Genomic DNA, 23,296 nt, shown 5'->3' with positions numbered 1-23,296 from the left:
CTTGAACTTATCTTAGAAACTCTGCTCTGGAAGAAGAAAAATGTTTGATCATATACAGATAAAACCACATTAAGGGAATATTTTATAGTATATATTTAAAAATTAATTTTAATATTTTTTCTGTTATCAACAATTCCAAAAGAAAAAATAAAAGTATTTGTGGTAGGGTTAAACTGTGTAACTAAAAATGTTGACATTATAAAATTTAAAAGAGAAAGAAAAAGAACAGGACACAATATAATATAAAAAATTCTTGGCCAGTACACTACCAGAACTGATGGGGTACTTCTCTGCCATTGCAAACAGTTATGAATCAGTGGGCCACTCAGCTGGCACAAGCCAGTATGTTTCAGCAGTGCCATGGATAAAAAGATAGACCACATAATTGGGAGACTAATTTCATTCAAATACATTGAGGATAGTGGGAGCTTGTTTGTCACTGAGAAGAAAGATGCAAATATGGGAAGAGACAAGGCTAGAATAAACCATATGATTTTGGATTTTATATGAAGGTATCAGAATGCTCTCATGGTTTCTAGCATATAGAATAGATATAGGGGTGTGTGTGTGTGTGCCCATGCACACACCTGTGTGTACACCTGTGTACATACACATACACTTCCTGACTCTGTCAGCTGAGAGGACATAGCCATAAGAACACGTAATACCCAGATCTTGGCTTTTAAATACCGTTCTCCACCAACAGGTACCAGAGGCTCAGGTAGGGAAAGCACAAGGTGAGTCTAGAATATCTTATTGTGCCAGAAAATATGAAAGTTCTCAAAAAATCATGGAGTTTTTTTTTTTTTTTTTTTTTTTGCGGTACGCGGGCCTCTCTCTCACTGTTGTGGCCTCTCCCGTTGCGGAGCACAGGCTCCAGACGCGCAGGCCCAGCGGCCATGGCTCACGGGCCCAGCTGCTCCGCGGCATGTGGGATCTTCCCGGATGGACCGGGGCACGAACCTGTGTCCCCTGCACCGGCAGGCGGATTCTCAACCACTGCACCACCAGGGAAGCCCAATGGAGATATTTTTAAAGGACACCAGAACCAGCTGGAAGGGCTCACACTAGCCAAATCTGGGAGAATTTGAACATCAAAAGGAGTAATGATATTGATGGATTATAGCCCATTGAATAAAACAGAAATCCATGAGATCATACAGATATAAATAAACAGATGAATTAATAAACAGTGAAGGGAAATCTCTTATAGTAAAATGCCAACTAATAAATGTAGAAGGAATAATGGAATTAGAAACACCATTTGGTGACCATGATAATGATAATTAATTCAGGCAAGAATTATTAAATAATACTAAAGCTAGTAGGTGAAAATTTTATAATATCATAATTTAAAAGTTTAATGTCATACAACATTGTCATAATATTCAATGTAAAATTATTTCCTCACAAAATAATTATTAGTTAAAAGGTTTTAAAAAGACTTGTCAATTAACTTTATGGTAGACAAAACTATCAGACACCCTCTTAACCAATAACTGAAGTTAACATTAATGGTAACGAGACTGGTGGAGATACCAACATTATGTGCCTCCTGATATAATGCACTGAGAAGAGTATAGCTTCAGTTCTGTGGGATTCCTGCTCCAAATGCATAACCTGAACCCATTATGAAGAAACATCAGACAAACCCTAACTGAGGGGCATTCTACAAAGGAAATGGCCTTTACTCTGTGCTCTTAAAATGTCAAAGTCATGAAAGACAAGGAAAAACTAAAAAAACTATTCTAGAGTGAAGCAGACTAAAGAGAGATGGCAATCGAATGCAGCACATGATCCTGATTGTTGAAATTTGAATGGTCTATGGGTTAGATGGTAAAATGATATTAATGTTAATTTCCTGATTTTGATGGATATACTGTGCCTATGTACATATGTTCTTTTTAGGAAATATACAGTGAATTCTTTAGAAGTAATGGGATATCGTGTCTATAATTTCCTTTTAAGTGGTTCCAAAAAGTAATACGTAGAAAATATATGTAATATTATATATTATGTAACATATATATGTAGAAAGAGAGAAAGAATAGGATAAGGCAAATGAAGGAAAAGGTAACAATTATGGAATCTAAGTGAAAGGGGATATAGGAGTTCTGTGTATTATTCTTGCAAATTTTCTGTAATTTTGAAATTATTTCAAAATAAAAACTTATTAAGGGCTTCCCTGGTGGCACAGTGGTTGAGAGTCCGCCTGCCGATGCAGGAGACACAGGTTCGTGCCCTGGTCCGGGAAGATCCCACATGCCGCGGAGCAACTAAGCCCGTGAGCCATGGCCGCTGAGCCTGTGCGTCCGGAGCCTGTGCTCCGCAATGGGAGAGACCACAACAGTGAGAGGCCCGCATACCGCAAAAAAAAAAAAAAAAAAAACTTATTAAAAGAATCATAAGAAAATAAATGAAGAAAGACTTTAAAAATTGTGAAAAAAATTGTGAATCACTATATATTGTACACCTATAACTTATATAATATTGTGTATCAACTATATTTCAAGTTTAAAAAAAGAAAGGAAAGACATTATTTATTGCTTTTCTTTTAGGAACAGAATAATTAGAAGATGTTATAACATATGAGGATGAATAAACCCTAGTGGCAATTATGGCTAACCTGTCTAGCTGAGCCAAAGCTAGTTGATTCATGTGAGATAGATGGGGAAAAGAAGTCTCCAGAAGGGAAGCCAAGCACCTGGCCCAAGGCCGGGGAGTTTTACTTGATTTCCAAAAGGTTAAATTATTCGTATGCAGGGATGGTATTGTGGGAGGGGAGAGATTGGTTACTGGAAAAAAGGAAGAGGGGGATGACTTGCCTGAATCAGGAATTGCTGGGGTCATGCTGGTCTTCTTGAGACCAAATAGATTGCATAGATAGAGATCCAAACTCCTTTCGATAATATTCTCTACTTGGGAAGACTGTGTCATTAACTGAACAAACAGTCTTTCAGTATCATTTAATCAGACAAGACTATTCATAGAAAGTCATTGTGTAGGAAGTCTTAGCCTCATAGGAAGATATCTGAGACACAGCTGACTTAATCTGGGTCAGGAGGGTTAACGATTCGCTGGAGGAAGAAATAGAATCAGAGACTAGCCAGATCCCTGACTTCCATGAATTCATCTCACCTCAAGATTTCTCCTTCATATGCATGATTTTCATCTGCAATGATTACACATGCTATTACCCACTCTGTTTTCATCTTCTCTCATTCCTATCCTGACATAAAGAGGTCCTTCAAAATTAGGCAGTAGGGTGGCTTCTTGCCTAGAGGGACAAACTCAAGACACAGAGAGAAAAAAAGTCTGCAAAACGTATATACAACAAAGAACTTATATTCAGAATTTACAAAGAACTCTTACAACTCAACAATAAAAATATTTTTAAAAATCCAACAATAAAAAATGAGCAAAAGATTTGAACACGCTTTATTTAAGAAGAAATGCAGGGCTTCCCTGGTGGCGCAGTGGTTGAGAATCCGCCTGCCGATGCAGGGGATACGGGTTCGTGCCCCGGTCCGGGAAGATCCCACATGCCGCGGAGCGGCTGGGCCCGTGAGCCATGGCCGCTGAGCCTGCGCGTCCGGAGCCTGTGCCCTGCAATGGGAGAGGCCACAACAGTGAGAGGCCCGCGTACCACCAAAAAAAAAAAAAAAAAAAAAAGAAGAAATGCAGATAGCATATAGCACACAAGAAATGTTCAACATCATTTGTCATTAAGGAAATGTAAATTAATAATGCAAATTAATACACTTAAAACCACTATATACCCACTAGGATGGCTAAAATTTAAAACACCAAGTGTTGATGAGATGTAGAGGAACTGGAACTCTCATACACTGCTGGTGGGAATATAATATGGTATAATCCCTTTGGAAAACAGTTTGGCAATTTTTTTAAAAAGTTAAACATGACAGGCTTCCCTGGTGGCGGAGTGGTTGAGAATCTGCCTGCCGATGCAGGGGACACGGGTTCGTGACCCGGTCTGGGAAGATCCCACATGCCGCGGAGCGGCTGGGCCCGTGAGCCATGGCCACTGAGCCTGTGTGTCCGGAGCCTGTGCTCCGCAACGGGAGAGGCCACAACAGTGAGAGGCCTGTGTACCACACACACACACAAAAAAGTACCTACCTTATGACCCAACTATTTCACTCCTGTGTATATACCCAGAGACATGAAAACATGTTACACAAAGATTTATACACAGATATTTATAGTAGCTCTGTTTGTAATAACGCAAGACTGGAAATAATCCAAATGTCCATCGACAGTAAATGGATAAATTATGGTTTATCCAGAATACTACCAGCAATCAAAAGGAACTATTGATAAATGAAACACCACATATGAATCTCAGAATAATACTCCTGAGTGAAAGAAGTCAGACAAAAAAAAAAGGGGGGGGGCTTCCCTGGAGGTCCAGCAGTTAAGACCCCACACTTCCAATGCAGGGGACATGGGTTCAATCCCTGGTTGGGGGCATGGCACAGTGTAGTGACACCCCACCCCCGCCCCCCGCTCCAAAAAAAAAACGCTGGGTATATAATGGATGATTCAAACTATATAAAATTCTAGAAAATAGAAACGAATTTGAAGTGACATAAAACATATGTATCAGTGGTTGCCTGGGAACAAAGGTGTGGGTTGGGGCTAGGATGGGGTGGAGAGGAATGGATTGCTAAGGGGCACAAGGAAACTTGGCAATGATGGATATGTTCATTATCTTTTTTTCTTCTTTTATGTTTGTTATCTTAATTGTGGTGATGGTTTCACAGATACATACCTATGTCAGAATTAATCAGATTTTACACTTTAAGTATGTTCAGTATAATACATGTCAATTATACTTCAATAAAGTTATTTTTTTTAAACTTACATTTCATCATTTCCAAAGGATAGATTGGAGATGTGGTAGTGGTACCTTACGTGGTTCTGAGACTAAGGTTCTGAGCTCTCTTTCTTCCAGGAAAGGAGCTGTATTTTGAGCTCTGGGTTTTAGAATGGCTGCTACAAGATCAGAGCTGACTCTAGACTAGTGAACGCTCACACACTCAAAGGTGTAGTGTAGTTTCCTCTTCTTAGATCAAGCAGAGGCTGTATTCCAAGGAGGCAGCTTTGGGGACAATTTCTCCACACCACGGAAACAAAGGCAATGACTCTTGGTACTCAAAAACGTTTTCTATCCTTTTCCTTACTGGGGATTTGAAGACAGTTGTGGGCACAATCCTTATCTAGGTCCAAATTATCTAATGAGGAGGAAAAATAAAAGAGTGGATTAAAAATAAAAATTAAATAGACTAAAAGCCCTATTTGATACTTTTAGAAAGAGAATATCCTTTCCAGACAGGAGGTTGAGTCATATGCTGGAATGATTTTCCATATCCACGAGTGACATGGAATGATAAAGAGGTCCATTGGTACACATTTCTTATACTTCCTGAATTTCCTCTTAAACATATGACTCAAAATAGATTCAAGCCCTCTGGGCAAGATGTGGTGAGAGATATGATGGGTTAAAAAATTACATGTAAAAATAATCTTCATTTACCCTCTCCTGGGACTTTAGGTAAGAATATAAAGACTCAACTACCCTTGAGCAGGATGACCCGGGAAGAATTGGAGGACAGTTTGTTTCGTCTTCGTGAAGAGCACATGTTGGTGAAGGAGCTTTTTTGGAAGCAACAGGATGAGATCAAAAGGTACCCAGAGTTCTCCTTACGTCTTTAGAAGCTGTATCTACACCAGGCCTATACCACAATAAACCAAAAAGAATACATTTTCCTGAGATGTCTACACCAGAAAACAATTCAAATGTCAAGGATGGTTAACTCCAAAAATAATTTTTGAAGCAATATTACTTTATTCTGTTTTCTTGCCAAACACATCAATAGACTGTGGCCATAGTTCATAAAGCATCATCAGAGTTATTCCAACCCAAAGAGCAAGAGACTGGGCAGGCATCTGCCCTGGTCACAAAAGAGAGAACGGAGATGGGGGAATGGCCAAAATCTCAGGGGACCAAAGGCTGCAGGGGCAAGTAAGGGAAGGGGTTTTTATTTACAAAACAAAACCAAAAATCGTATTGATCATTTACTGTACACAGGGTATGCAGGCATGTTATACGTGCTTTATATTTGTTAACTCATTTAATACTATGAAAGAATCGTCATTAAGAATGAAAGGGAGCACAAAGAGGTTAGGTAACTTGCCCAAAGTCATAGCCAGCGAGCTCTTAACTCCAAAATATACCATACACAGTGACTTCAGGGTATTGGCTTTCAAAAGTGTATCTTTTGGGTGCAGACCTGGAAAAGAAGCTGAGATGGGGTGTGGGTAGATAAATAGACGGGCAGAATGAGAGTTCCAGAAGTCTGGGTTTAATATCTAGGACACATTTTGAAGATATTTGTGTCAATGCCTCCCAGCCAGAGACCACCAGGAACACACCTATAGCTGGGCAAGTTGGGTTAATTACTGCTGTAGCTTGAAAAAGTGCACACCATGGCCATCTCAGTAAGACTGTTAGAGCCTATTACAGGATTTTGGCTTCAGTTGGGTGATTTAGGGGAGGGTCCAAGGTAACGGAAGTTTGCTCTAGATTCGGTACTGTCAGAAAGCAGGGGCAGTTCTGTGTTTGGATATCTCAATGTCTTATCTGTATACAGGGAGGTTAGACTAGAGTGAGGCCAAAGCTGCAATCAGGGTAGAAGCAGCAGTCACTCATATTAGCCAGGAGAGGAGCACGTTTGGTATTCTGCGGGCGGCAGAGTGAACTTGTTTTTGTCTGGGCTGAGACAAAAGTATGCAGCGGCCTTGTTTGGTATCACTGTGTCATGGTCTCAGAGTGGCCTTCTGTGATGTTGTTGTTCTGTGAGATTATGTCCAACAGCGCAGTAACATGGCCTAGTTGTGAACGCCAGGCCACCAAACAACACTGAGGACTAGCTATGTCAGACCAATTCCCCGATGTCAAGAGCACTGCTTTGCTTTCTCATTGGTAATCCCCAGGAGTGGTTCAGAGCTTCATTTAGAATCTGCAGTATTGCAGGCTTCCACTGTATGCCAACACTCTTCAGAATTGGAGATTCTTTTATACTGTGGAGAACTCGAGAATCCAGTGAAGTCAGATGGTTGCATGGGCCAAAAAACCTTGTCTGTTGTTCAGTAACCAAAAAGTACTTGAGGTTATAGATAGTAAGTGGCTAAATTGGATGCTATCCCCTCAGACTTGGGGCAAGTTACCTAGCTGTTTAATGCCGTGATCTCTTTATCTGGATATAATGATATGTAATAATAATAATAACTAACTCCTACAGTGCTTACAACACACCATCACTGTTCAAAGCCCTTTATATATATTAACCTATTTTATCCTCTTAACAATCCAATGAGCAAGTACTATTTTTATCTTTATTTATAGATGAGGAAACTGAGCACAAAAGGTTAATGACATGCCCCAGGCCACATAGTCAGTAAATGTCAGAACTGGCAGAGGCAATGGGAACACAGAATCTGATGGTAATGGTTAAAAGTATGATTTTAGGTCAAGATAATAAGTAGTGATTGACTATCCATTGTAGGTAAGGCTCGGTGTAAGCAGGGTGGGTATAGAGGAATAATCCTTAGAGTGGGCACATATACAGGAATGTGTGGACAATTGGGACTGGAGAAGTAAATATTAAAATTTCTATGTATATTTAATTATCTCCCTGTTAAAAATTCGTATTTTTGTTTCTGTTTTATAGTGACCATAATTTATTAGTACAAAAGAAACTATATAATTTTAAAATAAATATACACACGAATATACTGAAGAGTGCCTCATTTTTTACTAAGAGAGTGTGTGAGCACTGCAACAGAATGAACAAAGACACCGAGATGTCCCTGCTCTGAAAGTTACAGTGTATTGGGGGCAGAAAATTAATTTTTAAGTGTAAATAGTGGACTACAGCACATAAGTTTATATCAGAGATCAATTCAGATTATTAACCACCAGATAAACTGTACAGATAGTAACTGTCATAGAAGGAGAGGGCACGAGCCACCAGCTCTCTTTTTGCCTACAGGATGAGGACAGCCTTGCTCCGGTCCGCCGCAGCAGGCCAGGACAGGAGGGCCGAGGTGGCAGCGGCGGAGCAGCTCTCGGGGCCTGCGAGGCGGCGGCGGAACGCAGGGTGGCGGCAGCGGCCCCCCAAGCACCTGCGCCCCCCGCTGCACGGGCTGCAACTGCAGTTCCAGCGCGTCGGCCCCCTTGCTCCCCGTTGCACCCAGCCTCGCGTCCACGCGGGACACAGACAGCTCCACACCGCCGGGGCGGCGGGGGCCGAGAAACCCAAGAGGGGTGAGGCTCAGGGCTAAGTCCCCGACAGGGCCAAAACACTGGGAAGGATTGATGTGCCAGGCACATTTTCCTCCCACTGCTTTATTCCGCCCACCACGCCCATTTTGTTCTTTTGTTCTCGTTCCTTTCTACCTCCCTAAAATCTTTTTTTCCTGAGTAGGATGTCCAGTTCAAAGTTCTCAGTTCACCATGCAGTACTGCTGAGAGGAGAATCAGACAATGGAAATGGGAACTTTGCTGGTCAAGTACTGCAGGGCTCTAGAAAACAGAGATAACTTTGATGACCTGCTTAGGTGTGAGCGGCAGTGATCTTAAGACAGGTCCCTCTCCTGGGACTCTGGGATTCTGGGCTAAGTGGCCTGTGCCTCTAAAACTGGGGTTCTTCACCTTTTGGGGGAAATGGACTCCTCTGCAACCATGATCAAAAGCTAGGCGTTCTCCCAAGAAAAATGCACATACACATAGACGAAACTTTGCATACAATTCCATGGGTTCAGAGATTGTCAAAGCCTATTCCTGAAGTCCAGGCCTGGAAATCAGTCTGTTTAGTGAGGAGCTGCAGATTTTCATCTTCCTGTATCTCAAGTAGCTAAGCGTCTCTGGCTGCTATGGAACCCAACACTGAATAAAATATAGTGCTGTGTGTAAATTTCCTTCACCTGGCCTACTCATCCCTGTTTTAGGTCCATGGGAATGGGGTGTCTTAACCCTGGGGACTCAATGTTAGGTTTTGTTCAGCACAGTCCTATATTTTCAAGCTCCCTCCTTAAGCCAACAAAATCTTTGTGAAAACAGCTAAAAGTAGAAAAACTAAATAAGTCTAAATTTCAATTCAGTTTAACTTCAGCCTTATTGAATACCAGTTATATACTAGGCACTAGAGACAAAGATGCATTAGAGTTAGACACACAGTCCCTGCTCTTCTTCCCCTTTATACTGACCTACTTGAGAGTCTGTAGTCCCGCTGACTTATTAAATCAGTAGTTGCATGTCTATGCAAGAGTAAAAACTGAGAAGCTCCCCTCTGAGATCATTGGTCATATAAGGATTTCCTCCAGATCTCAAGGCTCCCTACTTCCAGCACTTGGTGTTCCATTTCTAGCACTTGGGGTTCTGGAAAAATCTGTTGCCAGAGTCTGCATCTTCTGTCTAAATTTTCAGAGTCAAGGGACAGGCTGAGCTACACAGCTCCTCCCACGTTCAAGGAACATGTGACAAATGAAAAAGCCAGAGGTGAAGTATCCAGTGAACCCAGCGAACAGTGAGTTCTTTTCCTTTATCCTGAGCTGTTACTCTTTCAACTTTAATTGGAAAAACCTCATTTAGGGAACAAGTGAATGTTGCCTTTTTTGAGTCTTTCCAGAATAATCAGAGAAGATGAAAGTCAGCCCAATTTGGAAGTTGTCAAATTCCAACTTCATTGCTTAAAAATGGAAAATAAGCATCTCTTTGTCTTCCAAGGAAAGGAAAATAAAAGCCTTTTCCTTAATTGAAGAATACGTATTCCCTCTCTTTCCCTTTATATTTCCCCCCTTAGGTCGTAATTCACTTATATTTCTGTTTGACACTGGAAAGCTATATGTGGTAAGTTTATCCTCCACATATGCCAAGATTACTAACTCCTCTAAGTTCTTTTTATATATGTGAGAGCCCAGTTCTAAACCCCTATAACAGCGGTTTCTAATTCTTCTTTTCGTGTTTAATATTCTAACAGTATAATCTCTTTTAACAAAGTCATAATTATGATTAAGCTCACTGGTCTATGCATGCCTAACAGTGCCCACATTATGACCAGCGATACTATGCAAGTGGAAGAACCACCCAAGTCTTCTGAGAAGATGTGGTCCAAAGATGAGAATTTTGCACAGAGAAGCTCTTTGGAGTGTGCTCAGAAGGCCACAGAGCTTCGGTAAGGGTGTGACATTCCATGCCTCAAGCCATAATGAACTGAAAAAGAGGTTCTTGTTTGAACCTTTCTTCCATCTCAGAGGAAAAGAGAATACTTGGGATTAATTCTATCTGAGAAGTAGACCCCGAGGCCTAAGTGGTTAAGGAATGGATTAATATAAAAGGGATGCTTATATATCATAAAAGGTCTGCTGCTTCACTTCATAGAAGGAAAACTATTGCATCCTCATCACCAGATGGGGGCTCTCAGCCCCCACTGTGCATCAGTCCCTGGAAAACTTTTTTTTTTTTTTTTTACATGGCTGGTCTGTTTTAGTCCCTGGAAAACTTTTTTAAAAATAGGCTTTTTTTAGAGCAGTTTAGGTTTAGAGCAGTTTTAGGTTCACAACAAAATTGAGCATAAAGTACAGAGATTTCCCGTATACCTCCCTGCCACTTCTCCCCACGCTGCCTCCTTCACTGTCAACATCCCACAGCAGCTAGAATTGGGAATCTCTGAGACAGAGTATAGCGAACCCAAATCCTCCCCCAATACCTTTCAAACGATAAAGAAAACATGATCTCTTAGGCTCAGAAATAACGATCTTCCTTTGTGTCCCTGTCCATATCCACAGGGGGAAAAATACTTAACTCTGTCCATTCACAGAGGATATTTTAGCACTGTCTTCTTTCTCCAGAGCTTCCATTAAGGAGAATATACAGCTGATTCGACTTAAGAAGCTCTTACATGAAAGGAATACTTCTTTGGCTGTGACAAAAGCACAATTAACAGAAGTTCAAGCTGTGAGTTGCCATCATCAGCTGTGCCTTTTTGGGGGAAGAAAATCAATTAGTTAAGAGATTTGTATTATTTTCTCCACTTTACACATGGGAGACCACAATGGAGAGAAACTAAGTTGTTTGTTGAAAGTCACACAATTGTGATGAATTGGGAGACTGGGATTGACATGTACACACTGATGAATATAAAATGGATGACTAATAAGAACCTGCTGTATAAAAAAATAAATAAAATTAAATTTTAAAAAAAACAAAGTCACACAATAGATAGGTGATGTTCAAATCCAAGCCTTACAACTCAGAATCCATTCTTTTTCCAGTACTTGCCCGTATCCCTCTGCTGGGAAGAAGGCTCAAGCCCTGCCTGCTAAGGGGGAATTAAGTGAGGTTACCTTGTGTCAGGTTAAGTTCCAAGCCAAAAACCACAACCAGAGTTTAATTAAACTTGGGGAGCCAAGAGCAGTCACAGGGGAGGGGAAGGAAACCAGATTACTGAGCACTTTCTATGTGACGGACTCTGTCCTAGATACTTAGAATCATGATCTCATTTAAGCCTGACAACAGCCATAAAGGTAAGTACGTTTAACGGATGAGGGAACTGAGCCTCAAAGAAGTTAAGTAACTTGCTCAAGTTATAAAAATAGCAAGAGGCAGAGCAGGATTTGAGTCCAGTTTTATCTGGCATCGAGGCTCACACTCTTCTCACGACCACACAATGCAAACTCATATCTGAATGGTAGAAATAGGGCATAGATGGTCTAAATAATAGATTGGCACCATTCTTTTATTGAATAAACATTTATTGACTACCACGAACTGTGCAAAGCGCTTGGATACAAAGATTAAAAAGATAATTAAGACAGCTCCTGCCTTCAAGGAGCTTACAAGAGTGAGAGGACAAGATGTAAACAAGTACAGCTATCCACGAACAGGGTATGGGTGGGACACAAAAGAGAGAATAGTCAGATCTGCCAGAGGATGGGGCGCAGGATCTGAAAACAATCCATAAGAGATTCTATTCGTTAGCCAAATACTGACAGTTTGGCAGGTGTTAATGAGCGTGAAAAAGAGGGAAGGGCTTTCTGGGGAAGAGTGGTGTAGGCCAGGCACAGAGGTGAGAAACATCAGGGATCAGGTCATGGAGGTCTTATCAGGAATTTAGACTTTATCCTACAGACAGTGAGAGCTGCAGAAAGGTTTTAAGCAAGTTGGTAACATGATCAATTTTTTTTTCCCCAGAGAGATCACTTTGCCTTTTTTTAATGTCCAAAATATTTTGAAATACATTTTAATAAAAAAAATACTTTAAAGAAACTATTATAAAGCACTAATAATGATTATCTGGGTAGTAGTAGAATTATAGATGACTGCTATTATAGTACTTATACTTTTCTGAAATTTTCAACTTCTCAAAAATGACACAACTACCAGGAAAGATCATCTGGCAGCAGAGTGAATGATAGGTTGGCTGGTACAAGGCTGGAGGTAACAGATGAGTACAGTGATCCAAGGGAGGCAGGATGAGGGTCCCAACCAAGGCAGTGAGAGAGGCTCATAGAGAAAGGACTGTGTTGGGAGAGGTCCAGGAAGTGGAAGGATGGACTTCATCACCAAAGTAGAGTGGGTGAGGGAAAAGGAGAAATGAGAGATGACTCCTGGGTCTCTAGCTTGGGTGATTAAATGATGGTGCCATTCATTGAGATTAGCTACAGCTGGTGCTGCCCTTGGTATGTCTGTTTTGATTGGGACTAAAGGCATCTGTACAAGGCCAAACTCCAAACCTATGTTTTGTAGAGAACTGTGCATATGCTCGTATTCTTTTGATTCGGTTAATTTTGGTAGCACTGAAAGGATGGGAAATCTGGGAAGGAAGTCATTTTAAAGTTGTATAGATAAATAGCTATATTTGTGGAATTAGATGTTTTTAAAAATCCATCTATTCTTCCATTGCATTAAAGGAAGAAAGGGAGAAAGCCATTCTAAATTGAATGTCCTTGCCCATATTAGTGGTAGTGGTAAAGATGACCTAAAATGGTGAATAATTTTCTAAAATGTAGGTTTTACAATTTGGTTTTTTTTGTTTTTTTTTTTGTGCTGTATGCGGGCCTCTCACTGCTGTGGCCTCTCCCGTTGCGGAGCACAGGCTCCGGACGCGCAGGCTCAGCGGCCATGGCTCACGGGCTTAGTTGCTCCGCGGCATGTGGGATCTTCCCGGACCAGGGCACGAACCCGTGACCCCTGCATCGGCAGGCGGATTCTCAACCACTGCGCCACCAGGGAAGCCCTACAATTTGGTTTTTTAAAGCAATTTACCTTTCTAGTCATGCTTACTTACACATATACTAAGACAAGTTTGCATCCTCTTAATCCCTTAGCAGTAAAATGTGGTCAGTAGTGCAGACTCTGGAGTCACACAGGCTGAGGTAAAGTTCTGCCTCAGCCCCTTGAAAGCTGTGCGTTTCTGGGCAAGTTAGCTCTATGAGCTTTGGGTTTCTCATTTTTAAAGTTTAGATAACAATACCTCTCAGATTTGTTGTAAGGATTAAATGAGATAATATATATGAAACAATTATGATGATCATAATGTAAGAGATAATGAAACACACAGTAACATATAACATAGTAATTACTCAACCAATAATAGTAGCTGTTGTTGTGAGTTTGGCTATTGTTGTTTTTTCTATTTCTAAAACTGGAAAGAGACCTTTCTGAAGCATGATGAGTAAGAGATGGCACCTAGTTTGAAAATAAAAATACTTCTTAGCGGGGCTTCCCTGGTGGCCCAGTGGTTGAGAGTCCGCCTGCCGATGCAGGGGACACGGGTTCGTGCCCCGGTCCGGGAAGATCCCACATGCCGCGGAGCGGCTGGGCCCGTGAGCCATGGCCGCTGAGCCTGCGCGTCCAGAGCCTGTGCTCCGCAACGGGAGAGCCCACAGCAGTGAGAGGTCCGCGTACCGCAAAAAAAAAAAAAAATACTTCTTAGAAAATCCACCAAATGCAATGCAAATGTGAATAAATGACCCTTCATCCTTTTTAAAGAAATGGTGTCATCTTTTACATTCACAGACTGCCTGGCAAGCTAGGGCAGGGGAAAAGGAGCAGCAATTAGTAAACAGGCACACAAACTGACTTGATTTATGGGAATTTTTTATAACGTCTTTTAAAATAAATATTTAAACATTTGTATTATAAACATCAAAATAAACATCAAATTGATATATCAACAGAATAATACTTTTTTCTTTCTTTCAGGCATATGAAACTCTGCTCCAGAAGGTACTTAATAAAGACTCCTTAACTCTCTGTTTCTTAGTAATCAGAGGAATGAAACCCAAATGAATCTTCATCTTCAAGTAACATAACACCAGGATTTAGCTAACTATATCAAAGTTATTATGTTATATAATTTTTATTGAGACAAATGGTACCAGCACTATTATCAGAAGATACTGCATTGTTTTCACAAAAATTGAAATATGAGATCTGAGTTGAGAAATAATTAGAATAGTATTTTTCAGCCTATTGCTACAGAGAATTATAGCATTTGTTCAAAAATTCCTAAGAGTAGTCCTCTAGCATGTGTGAGGTGGTGAGATATAGCAAAGTTGTTGCAAACTTTCTCTGGTGTTACTAAATATTTGCACCTCTGTGAGTGGGGTACAGGTGAAGCTAGGTAAGTGTCCGTGATTAAGAGTCACTAAGGCAGGGCTTCCCTGGTGGCGCAGTGGTTGGGGGTCCGCCTGCCAATGCAGGGGACACAGGTTCGTGCCCCGGTCCGGGAAGATCCCACATGCCGTGGAGCGGCTGGGCCCGTGAGCCATGGCCGCTGAGCCTGCACGTCCAGAGCCTGTGCTCCGCAACGGGAGAGGCCACAACAGTGAGAGGCCCATGTATCACAAAAAAAAAAAAAAAAAAAAAAAGAGTCACTAAGGCAGAGTTCCCAACATGACCAGCCACAACTGTTCCTCACCAGAAGGAACATGGTCATGCTGGGAACTCTGCCAGAAAAATGCACTTAACTTCTAGAGTTAACATGTCACTTTGCTAGGGGCAAAAGGAAAAATATTTCATCATAAAAAACATTCACATAGTTTAGAAGGTAAAGGCAGCTGAGAAAGGTGGCACTTAATTTAGAATCAAGGTTGAATTTGAACCTTGGGAAAATTAAGGCTCCAGTGACAAATTACAGTTTCCCAGAGTGGAAAATCCTCACTAACAGGGAAATGGTACTTCCTGAGAAATGCTAGGGTGGGAAACGAGGTCAATTTACAGTGCAAAGGCAACATACTATAAATCAAAGCCCTTCTTTGAGACATCCACTAGGGAATGCTCCAGTTGTTTGTATCTTGAGACCCCTCCTGCTGAGTGATATAAACATTCCCAGAGCAACTATCCTTTTGCCCCAGAATCAGGGAATCCTGGGTACAGCCCATGATGCCCTCCTCAGCCAAGTGAATGAGCTCAGGGCAGAGCTGAAGGAGGAGAGCAAGAAGGCTGTGAGCTTGAAGAGCCAACTGGAAGATGTGTCCATCCTGCAGATAACACTGAAAGAGGTAAATAACAATAGTAATTGAAAGATACCATCAGTTGTATGTGACATTCCAATTTCAGAGATGTTTATAAGTGTATTTTAGCAAAAATATGGGTATTTTATTTTTTCAAATAAGAAAAATGAGATTCCAGGTGGTTAAATAACTTGCTCAAGATTATACCATTAGGGGAAAAACCGGGATTTATATTTATGTCTGTTCTCCAAAGTCTTTTCTCTATTATAATGTTCTGCTGTTTCCCTAACAGTAGAAACCCAGACGACATGAAAATTTAATTCAGAGAATCCTCATTAATTCCAATAAAAATTTCTATCACACCTTCAATTGGTTCAAGTCTTTGTAGTTGAATGGATCCTCATAGACATAGGAGATGAACATAGAAAATCTCCCACCCAAGTCCCACCCTGCAACAGAAAAGGGAGACCCTGTGCAAGACAATAGATTTTAAAATCTTGTCTCAGGCACTCTACTATCATTCTTAGTTTCAGGAGAGAGTTGAAGATTTGGAAAAAGAACGAAAATTGCTGAATGACAATTATGACAAACTCTTAGAAAAGTGAGTACCAAGTTTGGATCTCAGAACATTTTTTTGTTATAAAAGACAATTACTGAAAAGTGCCTTCCGAATTTTAAAAATAAAAATAATACCTAGTCTCGATAAGGATACAGGGAAACTGGTACTCAGTACTGTTAGTGAGAATATAAATTGGCAGACTGTTTTTGGAAGGGAATTTGACACTATCAAAAAAATGTTAAACGTGCATATCTTTTATGCCAGATAACCCATTTTTTGAAATGAAAACTAAAGAAATCCTCTTGTGTATGTGCAAAGAGATCTGTGTAGTAAGAATGTTAATTAATACATTGTTAATTTAATTACTAATAGTAAAAAAAAAGGAAACCATCCAGATTTCTTCTGATAGGGATCGACTAAATAAATCATGTTGCACCGCCACGTTGAAACAGTATAAAGCTGTAAAAAATGAGATAGATCTATATGCCTAGGATATACTATTAAAAGAAAAATCAAATTGCCAAAGAATGTGTTAATTGTGACCTAATTTATGTCATGTGTGTGCATCCACAAACTTTTAATGAGATGAAAGGACGAAATAGGGCAAAGAGGCACTTTTATTCTATATACTTCTATATCATTTTAATTTTTCACAAGCATATATTTACGTAGTAATTTTGAAATTAAAAATACCTGTGAGTTTAGGGCTTCCCTGGTGGCACAGTGCTCCGCAACGGGAGAGGCCACAACAGTGAGAGGCCCACGTACCGCAAAAAAAAACCCAAAAACCCTGTTAAGTTTAAAAAAATTAAACGCGCCTTCTTACTAAGTTAAAGGCAGCAGGGGATAGATTGGGGAGGTTGCATGGGAGCATCCTGGGAACAACTGATGCTCTTCAACTCAGTGAAATAAGGTAGTGTGGGGATTACCCACTTTGAAGACTCCCTGTGGTAGACATTACTATTGATCTCTTCCCTTCATTATTCATAACATTATCTTCTTGGATCATCATGTAATGTATGGGCAGGAAGTGCCAAGAAGTCTTAGTACTAGCTTAACAAGTTGTTTTTAGACCACATTTATTAAAATGATGACTAGGAAAAAGACATAAGCAGAAATAATTGCTTGATTATCAATGTCACTTCACTTGTGTAAATAATCAAGAACTGGCCATGTGTCTTTTACACTCAAGATGGGTCTGCCCTGACAGCTAGCTATAGTGGTGTGCAGGCTGCAGTTATTGAAAAATTTAGTTCCTGCCCTTCAGTGTAATAATTTACAATCTAATTCAAAGGCAAGTATTCTCTAAACTAGCCACTGGTGAAAGTAGACAGAGGAATGGAGTAAGGAAAAGAAGAATATTGTTACTTATTTCTAATCTAGCAGGCCTGAGAATGTCTTGGTACACAGTTCCCTAACTAAAGAAAACCATCATGCTGGAGAAGTTCCTTGGGAAATAGATATGACTTGCGTTGTTTGCCCAGGGAGTTATTTGAGACTTAAACAGAAGTGATACTAAGCAACTCCTCAGTAGGACCCAAAAGTTCCAAGGCAGTTGGTAAATGACAGTTACAGAGAAAGCAGGGGCAGAAAAAACATGTAGGGAAATGAATGATGAACAAGACCCAGGAGATGCTGAAACTGTGTAATAAAGACGTCATATCACTCACCTTTGAGTGTCCATCTGACAACTCTCCCCTCCCTCCTTACTTGCTTCCCATTTTCAGCATGCTGGATAGCAGTAATCAGCCTCATTGGAGCAATGAGCAAGGAGAACAGCTACAGCAGAAAGTCTCTCAGTTGCAAGATCAGCTGGATGCTGAGCTGGAGGAGAAGAGAAAAGTCTTACTTCAACTGTCAAGAGAGAAAGGTAGGTCAAGTCCTGAAGAACTCTCTCAGATGAGGCATCCTCTACATCTGGTTTGGGAGAAGGGAACTTGGGCCAGCATTTCTCCAATCCCATCATTTGATCCTATTTTTGTGTGGGTTCTGGATAACTAGAATAAGAACACTGGCAGTCAGGTCAGATTCACAATCAAGAAAGAATGACACCTACCTCACACATACTTTTCCCTACATATTGACTTTCCACGTGAGAGAATGCCAATTCTTAATTTAAAATGTTTTTAAACAGTCACTTAATTTATTGGAAATGTTGAAAATGAATTTTTCTGCCTTTTAGCATCTGATGCCTGAAATTGAGAAGCAAATTATTGCTCTTGGTTACCACTACTATTTCCCTGTCTTTTAAAAAAAATTTATTTACTTTATTTATTTATTTTTGGCTGCATTGGGTCTTCGTTGATGCGCACAGGCCTTCTCTAGTTGTGGCGAGTGGGGGCTACTCTTGGTTGCGGTGCATAGGCTTCTCATTGCTATGGCTTCTCTTATTGCAGAGCACCGGCTCTGGGTGCTCGGGCTTCAGTAGTTGTGGTTGGCAGGCTCTAGAGCGCAGGCTCAGTAGTTGTGGCTCATGGGCTTAGTTGCTCCATGGCATGTGGGATCTTCCTGGACCAGGGCTCAAACCTGTGTCCCCTGCATTGGCAGGTGGATTCTTAACCACTGTACCACCAGGGAAGCCCTTTCCCCCTGTCTTAATTCTTGGATCACAGTAGTTATTCTGAAGATTTTTAAATACTGTCAAAGAGACCTTTGTCTCCCTTCTTTTTGCCAGGCTGGACCTTGATATTTAGTCTTATCAGACTTACATTTCATCATATTCTAGTATATTCACATAAAAGAGTGGAGGAAAAGAATATGACTTGAAGACAAATAGAGTCAGGAACCATAAAAGGATAAAGCTTAGGAGCGCATGCTAAGGATCTTGTAGTATGTATGAAGTACAAGTGAAGTCTTATGGGTAATCTAATCTAACCTCCTCTGTAATGCATGATACTGAAATGATCACACTAAACACTGATCACGTTCCTTCCCCGAAACACACATGGAAATGTCCAAATGCCCAACCTCTCTTCCTCCAACTCAGGGTCGGAGTCAAGGTGGGTGTCACAGAGAGCCAATAGCATAGAAGTCAGATGGAGTTGGGGAACGGTTGGGGAGATACTGAATTAAATGGTGCTGTCAAAAAGTTTGGACTGGGCTTCCCTGGTGGCGCAGTGGTTGAGAGTCCGCCTGCCGATGCAGGGGATACGGGTTCGTGCCCTGGTCTGGGAAGATCCCACATGTCGCGGAGCGGCTGGGCCCGTGAGCCATGGCCCCTGAGCCTGCGCGTCCGGAGTCTGTGCTCCGCAACGGGAGAGGCCACAACACTGAGAGGCCCGCGTACAGAAAAAAAAAAAAAAAAAAAAAAAGTTTGGACTATCCCAGTCGGTCAAGTGGCTCTGATTTTGTTGTGGTGGTGGTACTTCTGCCTTCCATACTACAGTTCTGCAGGTGTTTTTTTGGTGTGTGTTTGGAGTCCAAATGTCAACTCAGGGTCAATAAGCTAGAACCCCTTTGTAGAAATAAGGAGAATTGCTTCTCTAAGGGCAAGTTTATAAAATGAATTAAACATTAGTGGGAAAATTTAATTCACACTGGAGCCAACTTTAATATGGTTGTTGCTAACTACAGAGTTTCAGCTTTCTGTATTATTTTTTCCCCAGCTCAAAACAAGGATCTGAAGCTTGAAGTCACCAACCTGCTTCAGAAGCATAAACAGGAAGTGGAGGACCTCCGAAATAAAGACACAATTTCCCAACCTCTTGACTGGCAATCTGAACCAGCCACTTATCCAGCTCTATTCCAAGAGGCCACTCAGATAGAGGTAAGAGCATCTTTAATCAAACAAGTCCCTCTACAAGAGGGATTACTGGCAAATATCCCTTGAAAAGATGAAGGGACTAGAAAACTAACTGAATAGTATTTTGTCCTGACTGAGGACAATATTTGGAAGTATATGAGAAGGCTGAGAGTAGAGACAGCTTCATGAGCTCCACAGACTTTTTCCACACTGTACAGCTCATAAAATTTAGAATTTTTTTCAGATGAGGACTTGCAATGATCTGCTGAAGAGCAAACAGCCATGGGAGATTGTATAACTTACTCACTGCTGCTGTTGAACATGAGGAAGTAGGGGAGAGAGCACTTGTAAAGTAACACAGGTCCTCTTCTACATTTTGGAGTAGATTCTGCTGCTGGTATTTTACTATTATCAACGGCTGCTGTAGAGAATAGTTATTACTATATCTATTATATTTATACTCCCTTTCACCAATGCTTTTTCCTCTGTAGCCCCGTGAACCAAAAAACCAAGAAGAAAAGAAACTGTCTCAGATGTTAAGTGAGTTGCAAGTATTGCATGCAGATACCATATTGGAACTAGAAAAGACCAGAGACATGCTTATTCTGCAGCGCAAGATCAACATGTGTTATCAGGTGCGGGAAAAGATGGTACAGGAAGGGGATAAATAAATGGGCACAAGGGAACTACTTACAAGACTGGGAATGAAGCAAGACCCGAGTTTCCAGGGCTGATGCAAGGTGATATGCTGACCTATGCAAACACAGGATGTGCTGTCCTTTGAAGAATTTGAGGACTCACACATGCCCATGGCACCTTGGCAATAAAAGCCAGAAGGGGCCAGCTAATGAAAATGGCAAGTGGGAAGCTTCTGGGTTCAAATTTTGCCAGTCCCAGGAAAAATACTACCCTATGGCACTAATAGCACAATTGGTCCTGGAGGGGTCTGTGAGGAACCTAAGCCTTTTTCTAGTGGATGAATCTGCCCTGCTAAAGAGATAGTGGAGTCTCCTTTACCCAGCAAGTACCACCTTTTTAGCTGGGCTCTTTGGTTCTGGGCCACTGAGATAGAAAAGTTCAGACATTATTTTGTTTCAGGAGGAACTGGAGGCAATGATGACAAAAGCCAATAATGAAAATAAAGATCACAAAGAAAAACTGGAGAGGTTGAATCAACTCCTAGACCTCAAGAACAAGCGTATCAATCAGCTGGAAGGTATTTTAAGAAGCCATGGCCTTCCGGTATCCGGCAAGTCTTAGTACTTTGTTCACTTCCTCTTAGGATCTGTCACAGAGCTAAATGCCCGTGGTCCCCTCTGCACCTGTCAAGAGGGCACCCTCTATGTCTCGGTATAGGACTTATGCCTCCTATTCTTGATTATCCTATCATCTTTGTTGTTTTAATACATGGTTAGCTGTTTCTTCTCCTGCATCATGTCAGTGTCTTTTCTCTGGAGAGTTTCAACAGGGCCCAGCAATTGCTGAATCTATTTTGAAAATAAGAGTGTATCACTGTTGGGCCTCAGGGTGGGTAACACTCTCCCTCTCTCAAGATTGTTTCCTCAAGCCAGGCCTATAGTTCAGTTTTTGGGAGATAATAGAGCTACATCACTCATCTCTTGTCATCCTTTTCTGTGATTTCTTTGTAAAAGTCTCTGAATTCTTTGTTGCAGTTTGAGGATGTCTACATAACAGGGCAGGTGGCTGGACACTTAAGCAAATTTTTTACTGTGATACTTCCTGTATTTAGTTCAGTCACTGTCGACCAGGATCTGGTCTCAGCCTTACATATTGAGAAAATTGGCTTTGGTATTATACCCAGTGGTGAGAGACCTGACCTGTACTAACCAAATTCACCAAAGACTGATATTTACACCCGAATGTTCATTTGTTATTTTATGATAGTGGATCTTTCATTGCTGCCTTGAGAATATGCTCATGGCAGCTCGTTCTTGGGGAAGCAGAATTAATAAGAAGGATACTTAGTGAGGCTGGGACTAGAGTAAAGGGAGGTGGGTCATTCAGCAGCATGATTTATGCATGCCAGGGTGAGTCAGTTAAAAGGTCCCTGCCATATAACAAAGGAAATCCTTTGGATTGAAATTCTCATGTCTTTCAGATTCAGGGTCTTTCTCCCGGGACAGTGCAGGATAAATACACTTACCTACCTCTGAAGATTTATTTGCTTTAACTTGTAGTTCTTTCATTACTGGTAAGGCTGAAGAGTTTTTCGTATGTTTACCAGTTATTTAAATTATTTCTTTTGAGACTTGCCTGTTCCTGCCCTTTACTCATTTCTTAATAGTATATTGTTAATTTGTAGAAGTTCTTTATATGCTAAGATTATCAACCTTGTGTCACGTAATGCAAAATTTTGAATATATTTTATTTATTTATGTTAATCTTATCAATTAAGAAACTGTTCACCAGTCTCTATATTCCACTTATTTTGGGCAGGAAGACATTCTGATGTACCCAAAATATTTTCTTCTACTACTTTAACTCTTAGAATAGGAACTTCACCATCAACACACTGTGACAACTCAAATACTTCCCGATTGAAGCAGACTATATATATATCAAAGTTTCTGGTTGGTTGGACATGGGAGGTAATGCACAGATTTGGTGGACTGTCTTACATATCTTTATTTTGTATCTCATTGCCAATATTTTCAACCTCTTTTCAGTAAGTGCCCTTCCCCACTTTTACTCCATTACTCTGACTTAAAGTGGATTTTTTTTTTTTGCCTTAAACCAAATTCTTAACAGAATGAAGATTCTTGTGATTGATCTGACTGGAAAAGAGGAATCATCTTAATGGGGCCCAGTTTAATGTCATAGACACCATGACTGTAACTTGCTATTCTCTCCAAGGCCAATATCCCAAACTTTTGGAAATACTTGCATTTTGTGTTTCTAGTGTTTCTGTAATGGAATTAACAATTTTTTAAAAAAGCTTTATTCATTAAGTTTTAGACCCAGGCATAGACACTCTTTAACCATTGAACCTTCCCTTTGTTTTGTTTTATTTTGTTTTGTTTTGTGGTACGTGGGCCTCTCACTGTTGTGGCCTCTCCCGTTGCGGAGCACAGGCTCTGGATGCGCAGGCTCAGCGGCCATGGCTCACGGGCCCAGCCGCTCCGCGGCATGTGGGATCCTCCCAGACCGGGGCACGAACCCGCGTCCCCTACATCGGCAGGCGGATTCTCAACCACTGCGCCACCAGGGAAGCCCTGGATTTAACAATTAATTCACAGGATCCTGCTGTAATCCAAAACGATGTCATCTATAGATGAAATTGTGCCTCCAGTGTTTTCCTGAGTTTAGCATTTACTTTCCAATCACTCATGTTGTGCCTCATCTCTAAAGTAGGCATTGGATTATTTGGCCATCAGAATTCAACACATCTGATTGTCATTCTATTGCTTTTCTTTTTGAATCACATCGTTTCT

General features: G+C 40.9%; 1 protein-coding gene across 11 annotated transcripts in view; it reads left to right on the top strand.

The window, feature by feature from the left end:
• Positions 1 to 23,296, top strand: part of RPGRIP1 (RPGR interacting protein 1) — a 105,171-nt gene that overhangs the window by 23,915 nt on the left and 57,960 nt on the right. For 7 of the 11 annotated variants that reach the window (XM_067028823.1, XM_067028827.1, XM_067028822.1 and 4 more), the window contains 12 exons: positions 5,576 to 5,708; positions 8,076 to 8,350; positions 9,512 to 9,611; positions 10,128 to 10,259; positions 10,936 to 11,041; positions 14,291 to 14,314; positions 15,445 to 15,591; positions 16,071 to 16,144; positions 17,830 to 17,972; positions 19,708 to 19,868; positions 20,336 to 20,479; positions 20,943 to 21,060. In XM_067028823.1, coding sequence (XP_066884924.1) covers positions 5,576 to 5,708; positions 8,076 to 8,350; positions 9,512 to 9,611; positions 10,128 to 10,259; positions 10,936 to 11,041; positions 14,291 to 14,314; positions 15,445 to 15,591; positions 16,071 to 16,144; positions 17,830 to 17,972; positions 19,708 to 19,868; positions 20,336 to 20,479; positions 20,943 to 21,060 — 1,557 coding nt within the window. Of the gene's footprint in view, positions 1 to 5,575; positions 5,709 to 8,075; positions 8,351 to 9,511; positions 9,612 to 9,887; positions 9,935 to 10,127; positions 10,260 to 10,935; positions 11,042 to 14,290; positions 14,315 to 15,444; positions 15,592 to 16,070; positions 16,145 to 17,734; positions 17,973 to 19,707; positions 19,869 to 20,335; positions 20,480 to 20,942; positions 21,094 to 23,296 lie in introns of those variants that run through there. The other 4 variants (XM_067028828.1, XM_067028830.1, XM_067028831.1 and 1 more) reach the window with 4 other exon arrangements.

The sequence above is a fragment of the Kogia breviceps genome, chromosome 3 (genome assembly GCF_026419965.1).
Source record: "Kogia breviceps isolate mKogBre1 chromosome 3, mKogBre1 haplotype 1, whole genome shotgun sequence".
Classification (NCBI taxonomy): domain Eukaryota; kingdom Metazoa; phylum Chordata; class Mammalia; order Artiodactyla; family Physeteridae; genus Kogia; species Kogia breviceps.
This window is presented reverse-complemented; position numbering and strand designations above follow the sequence as displayed.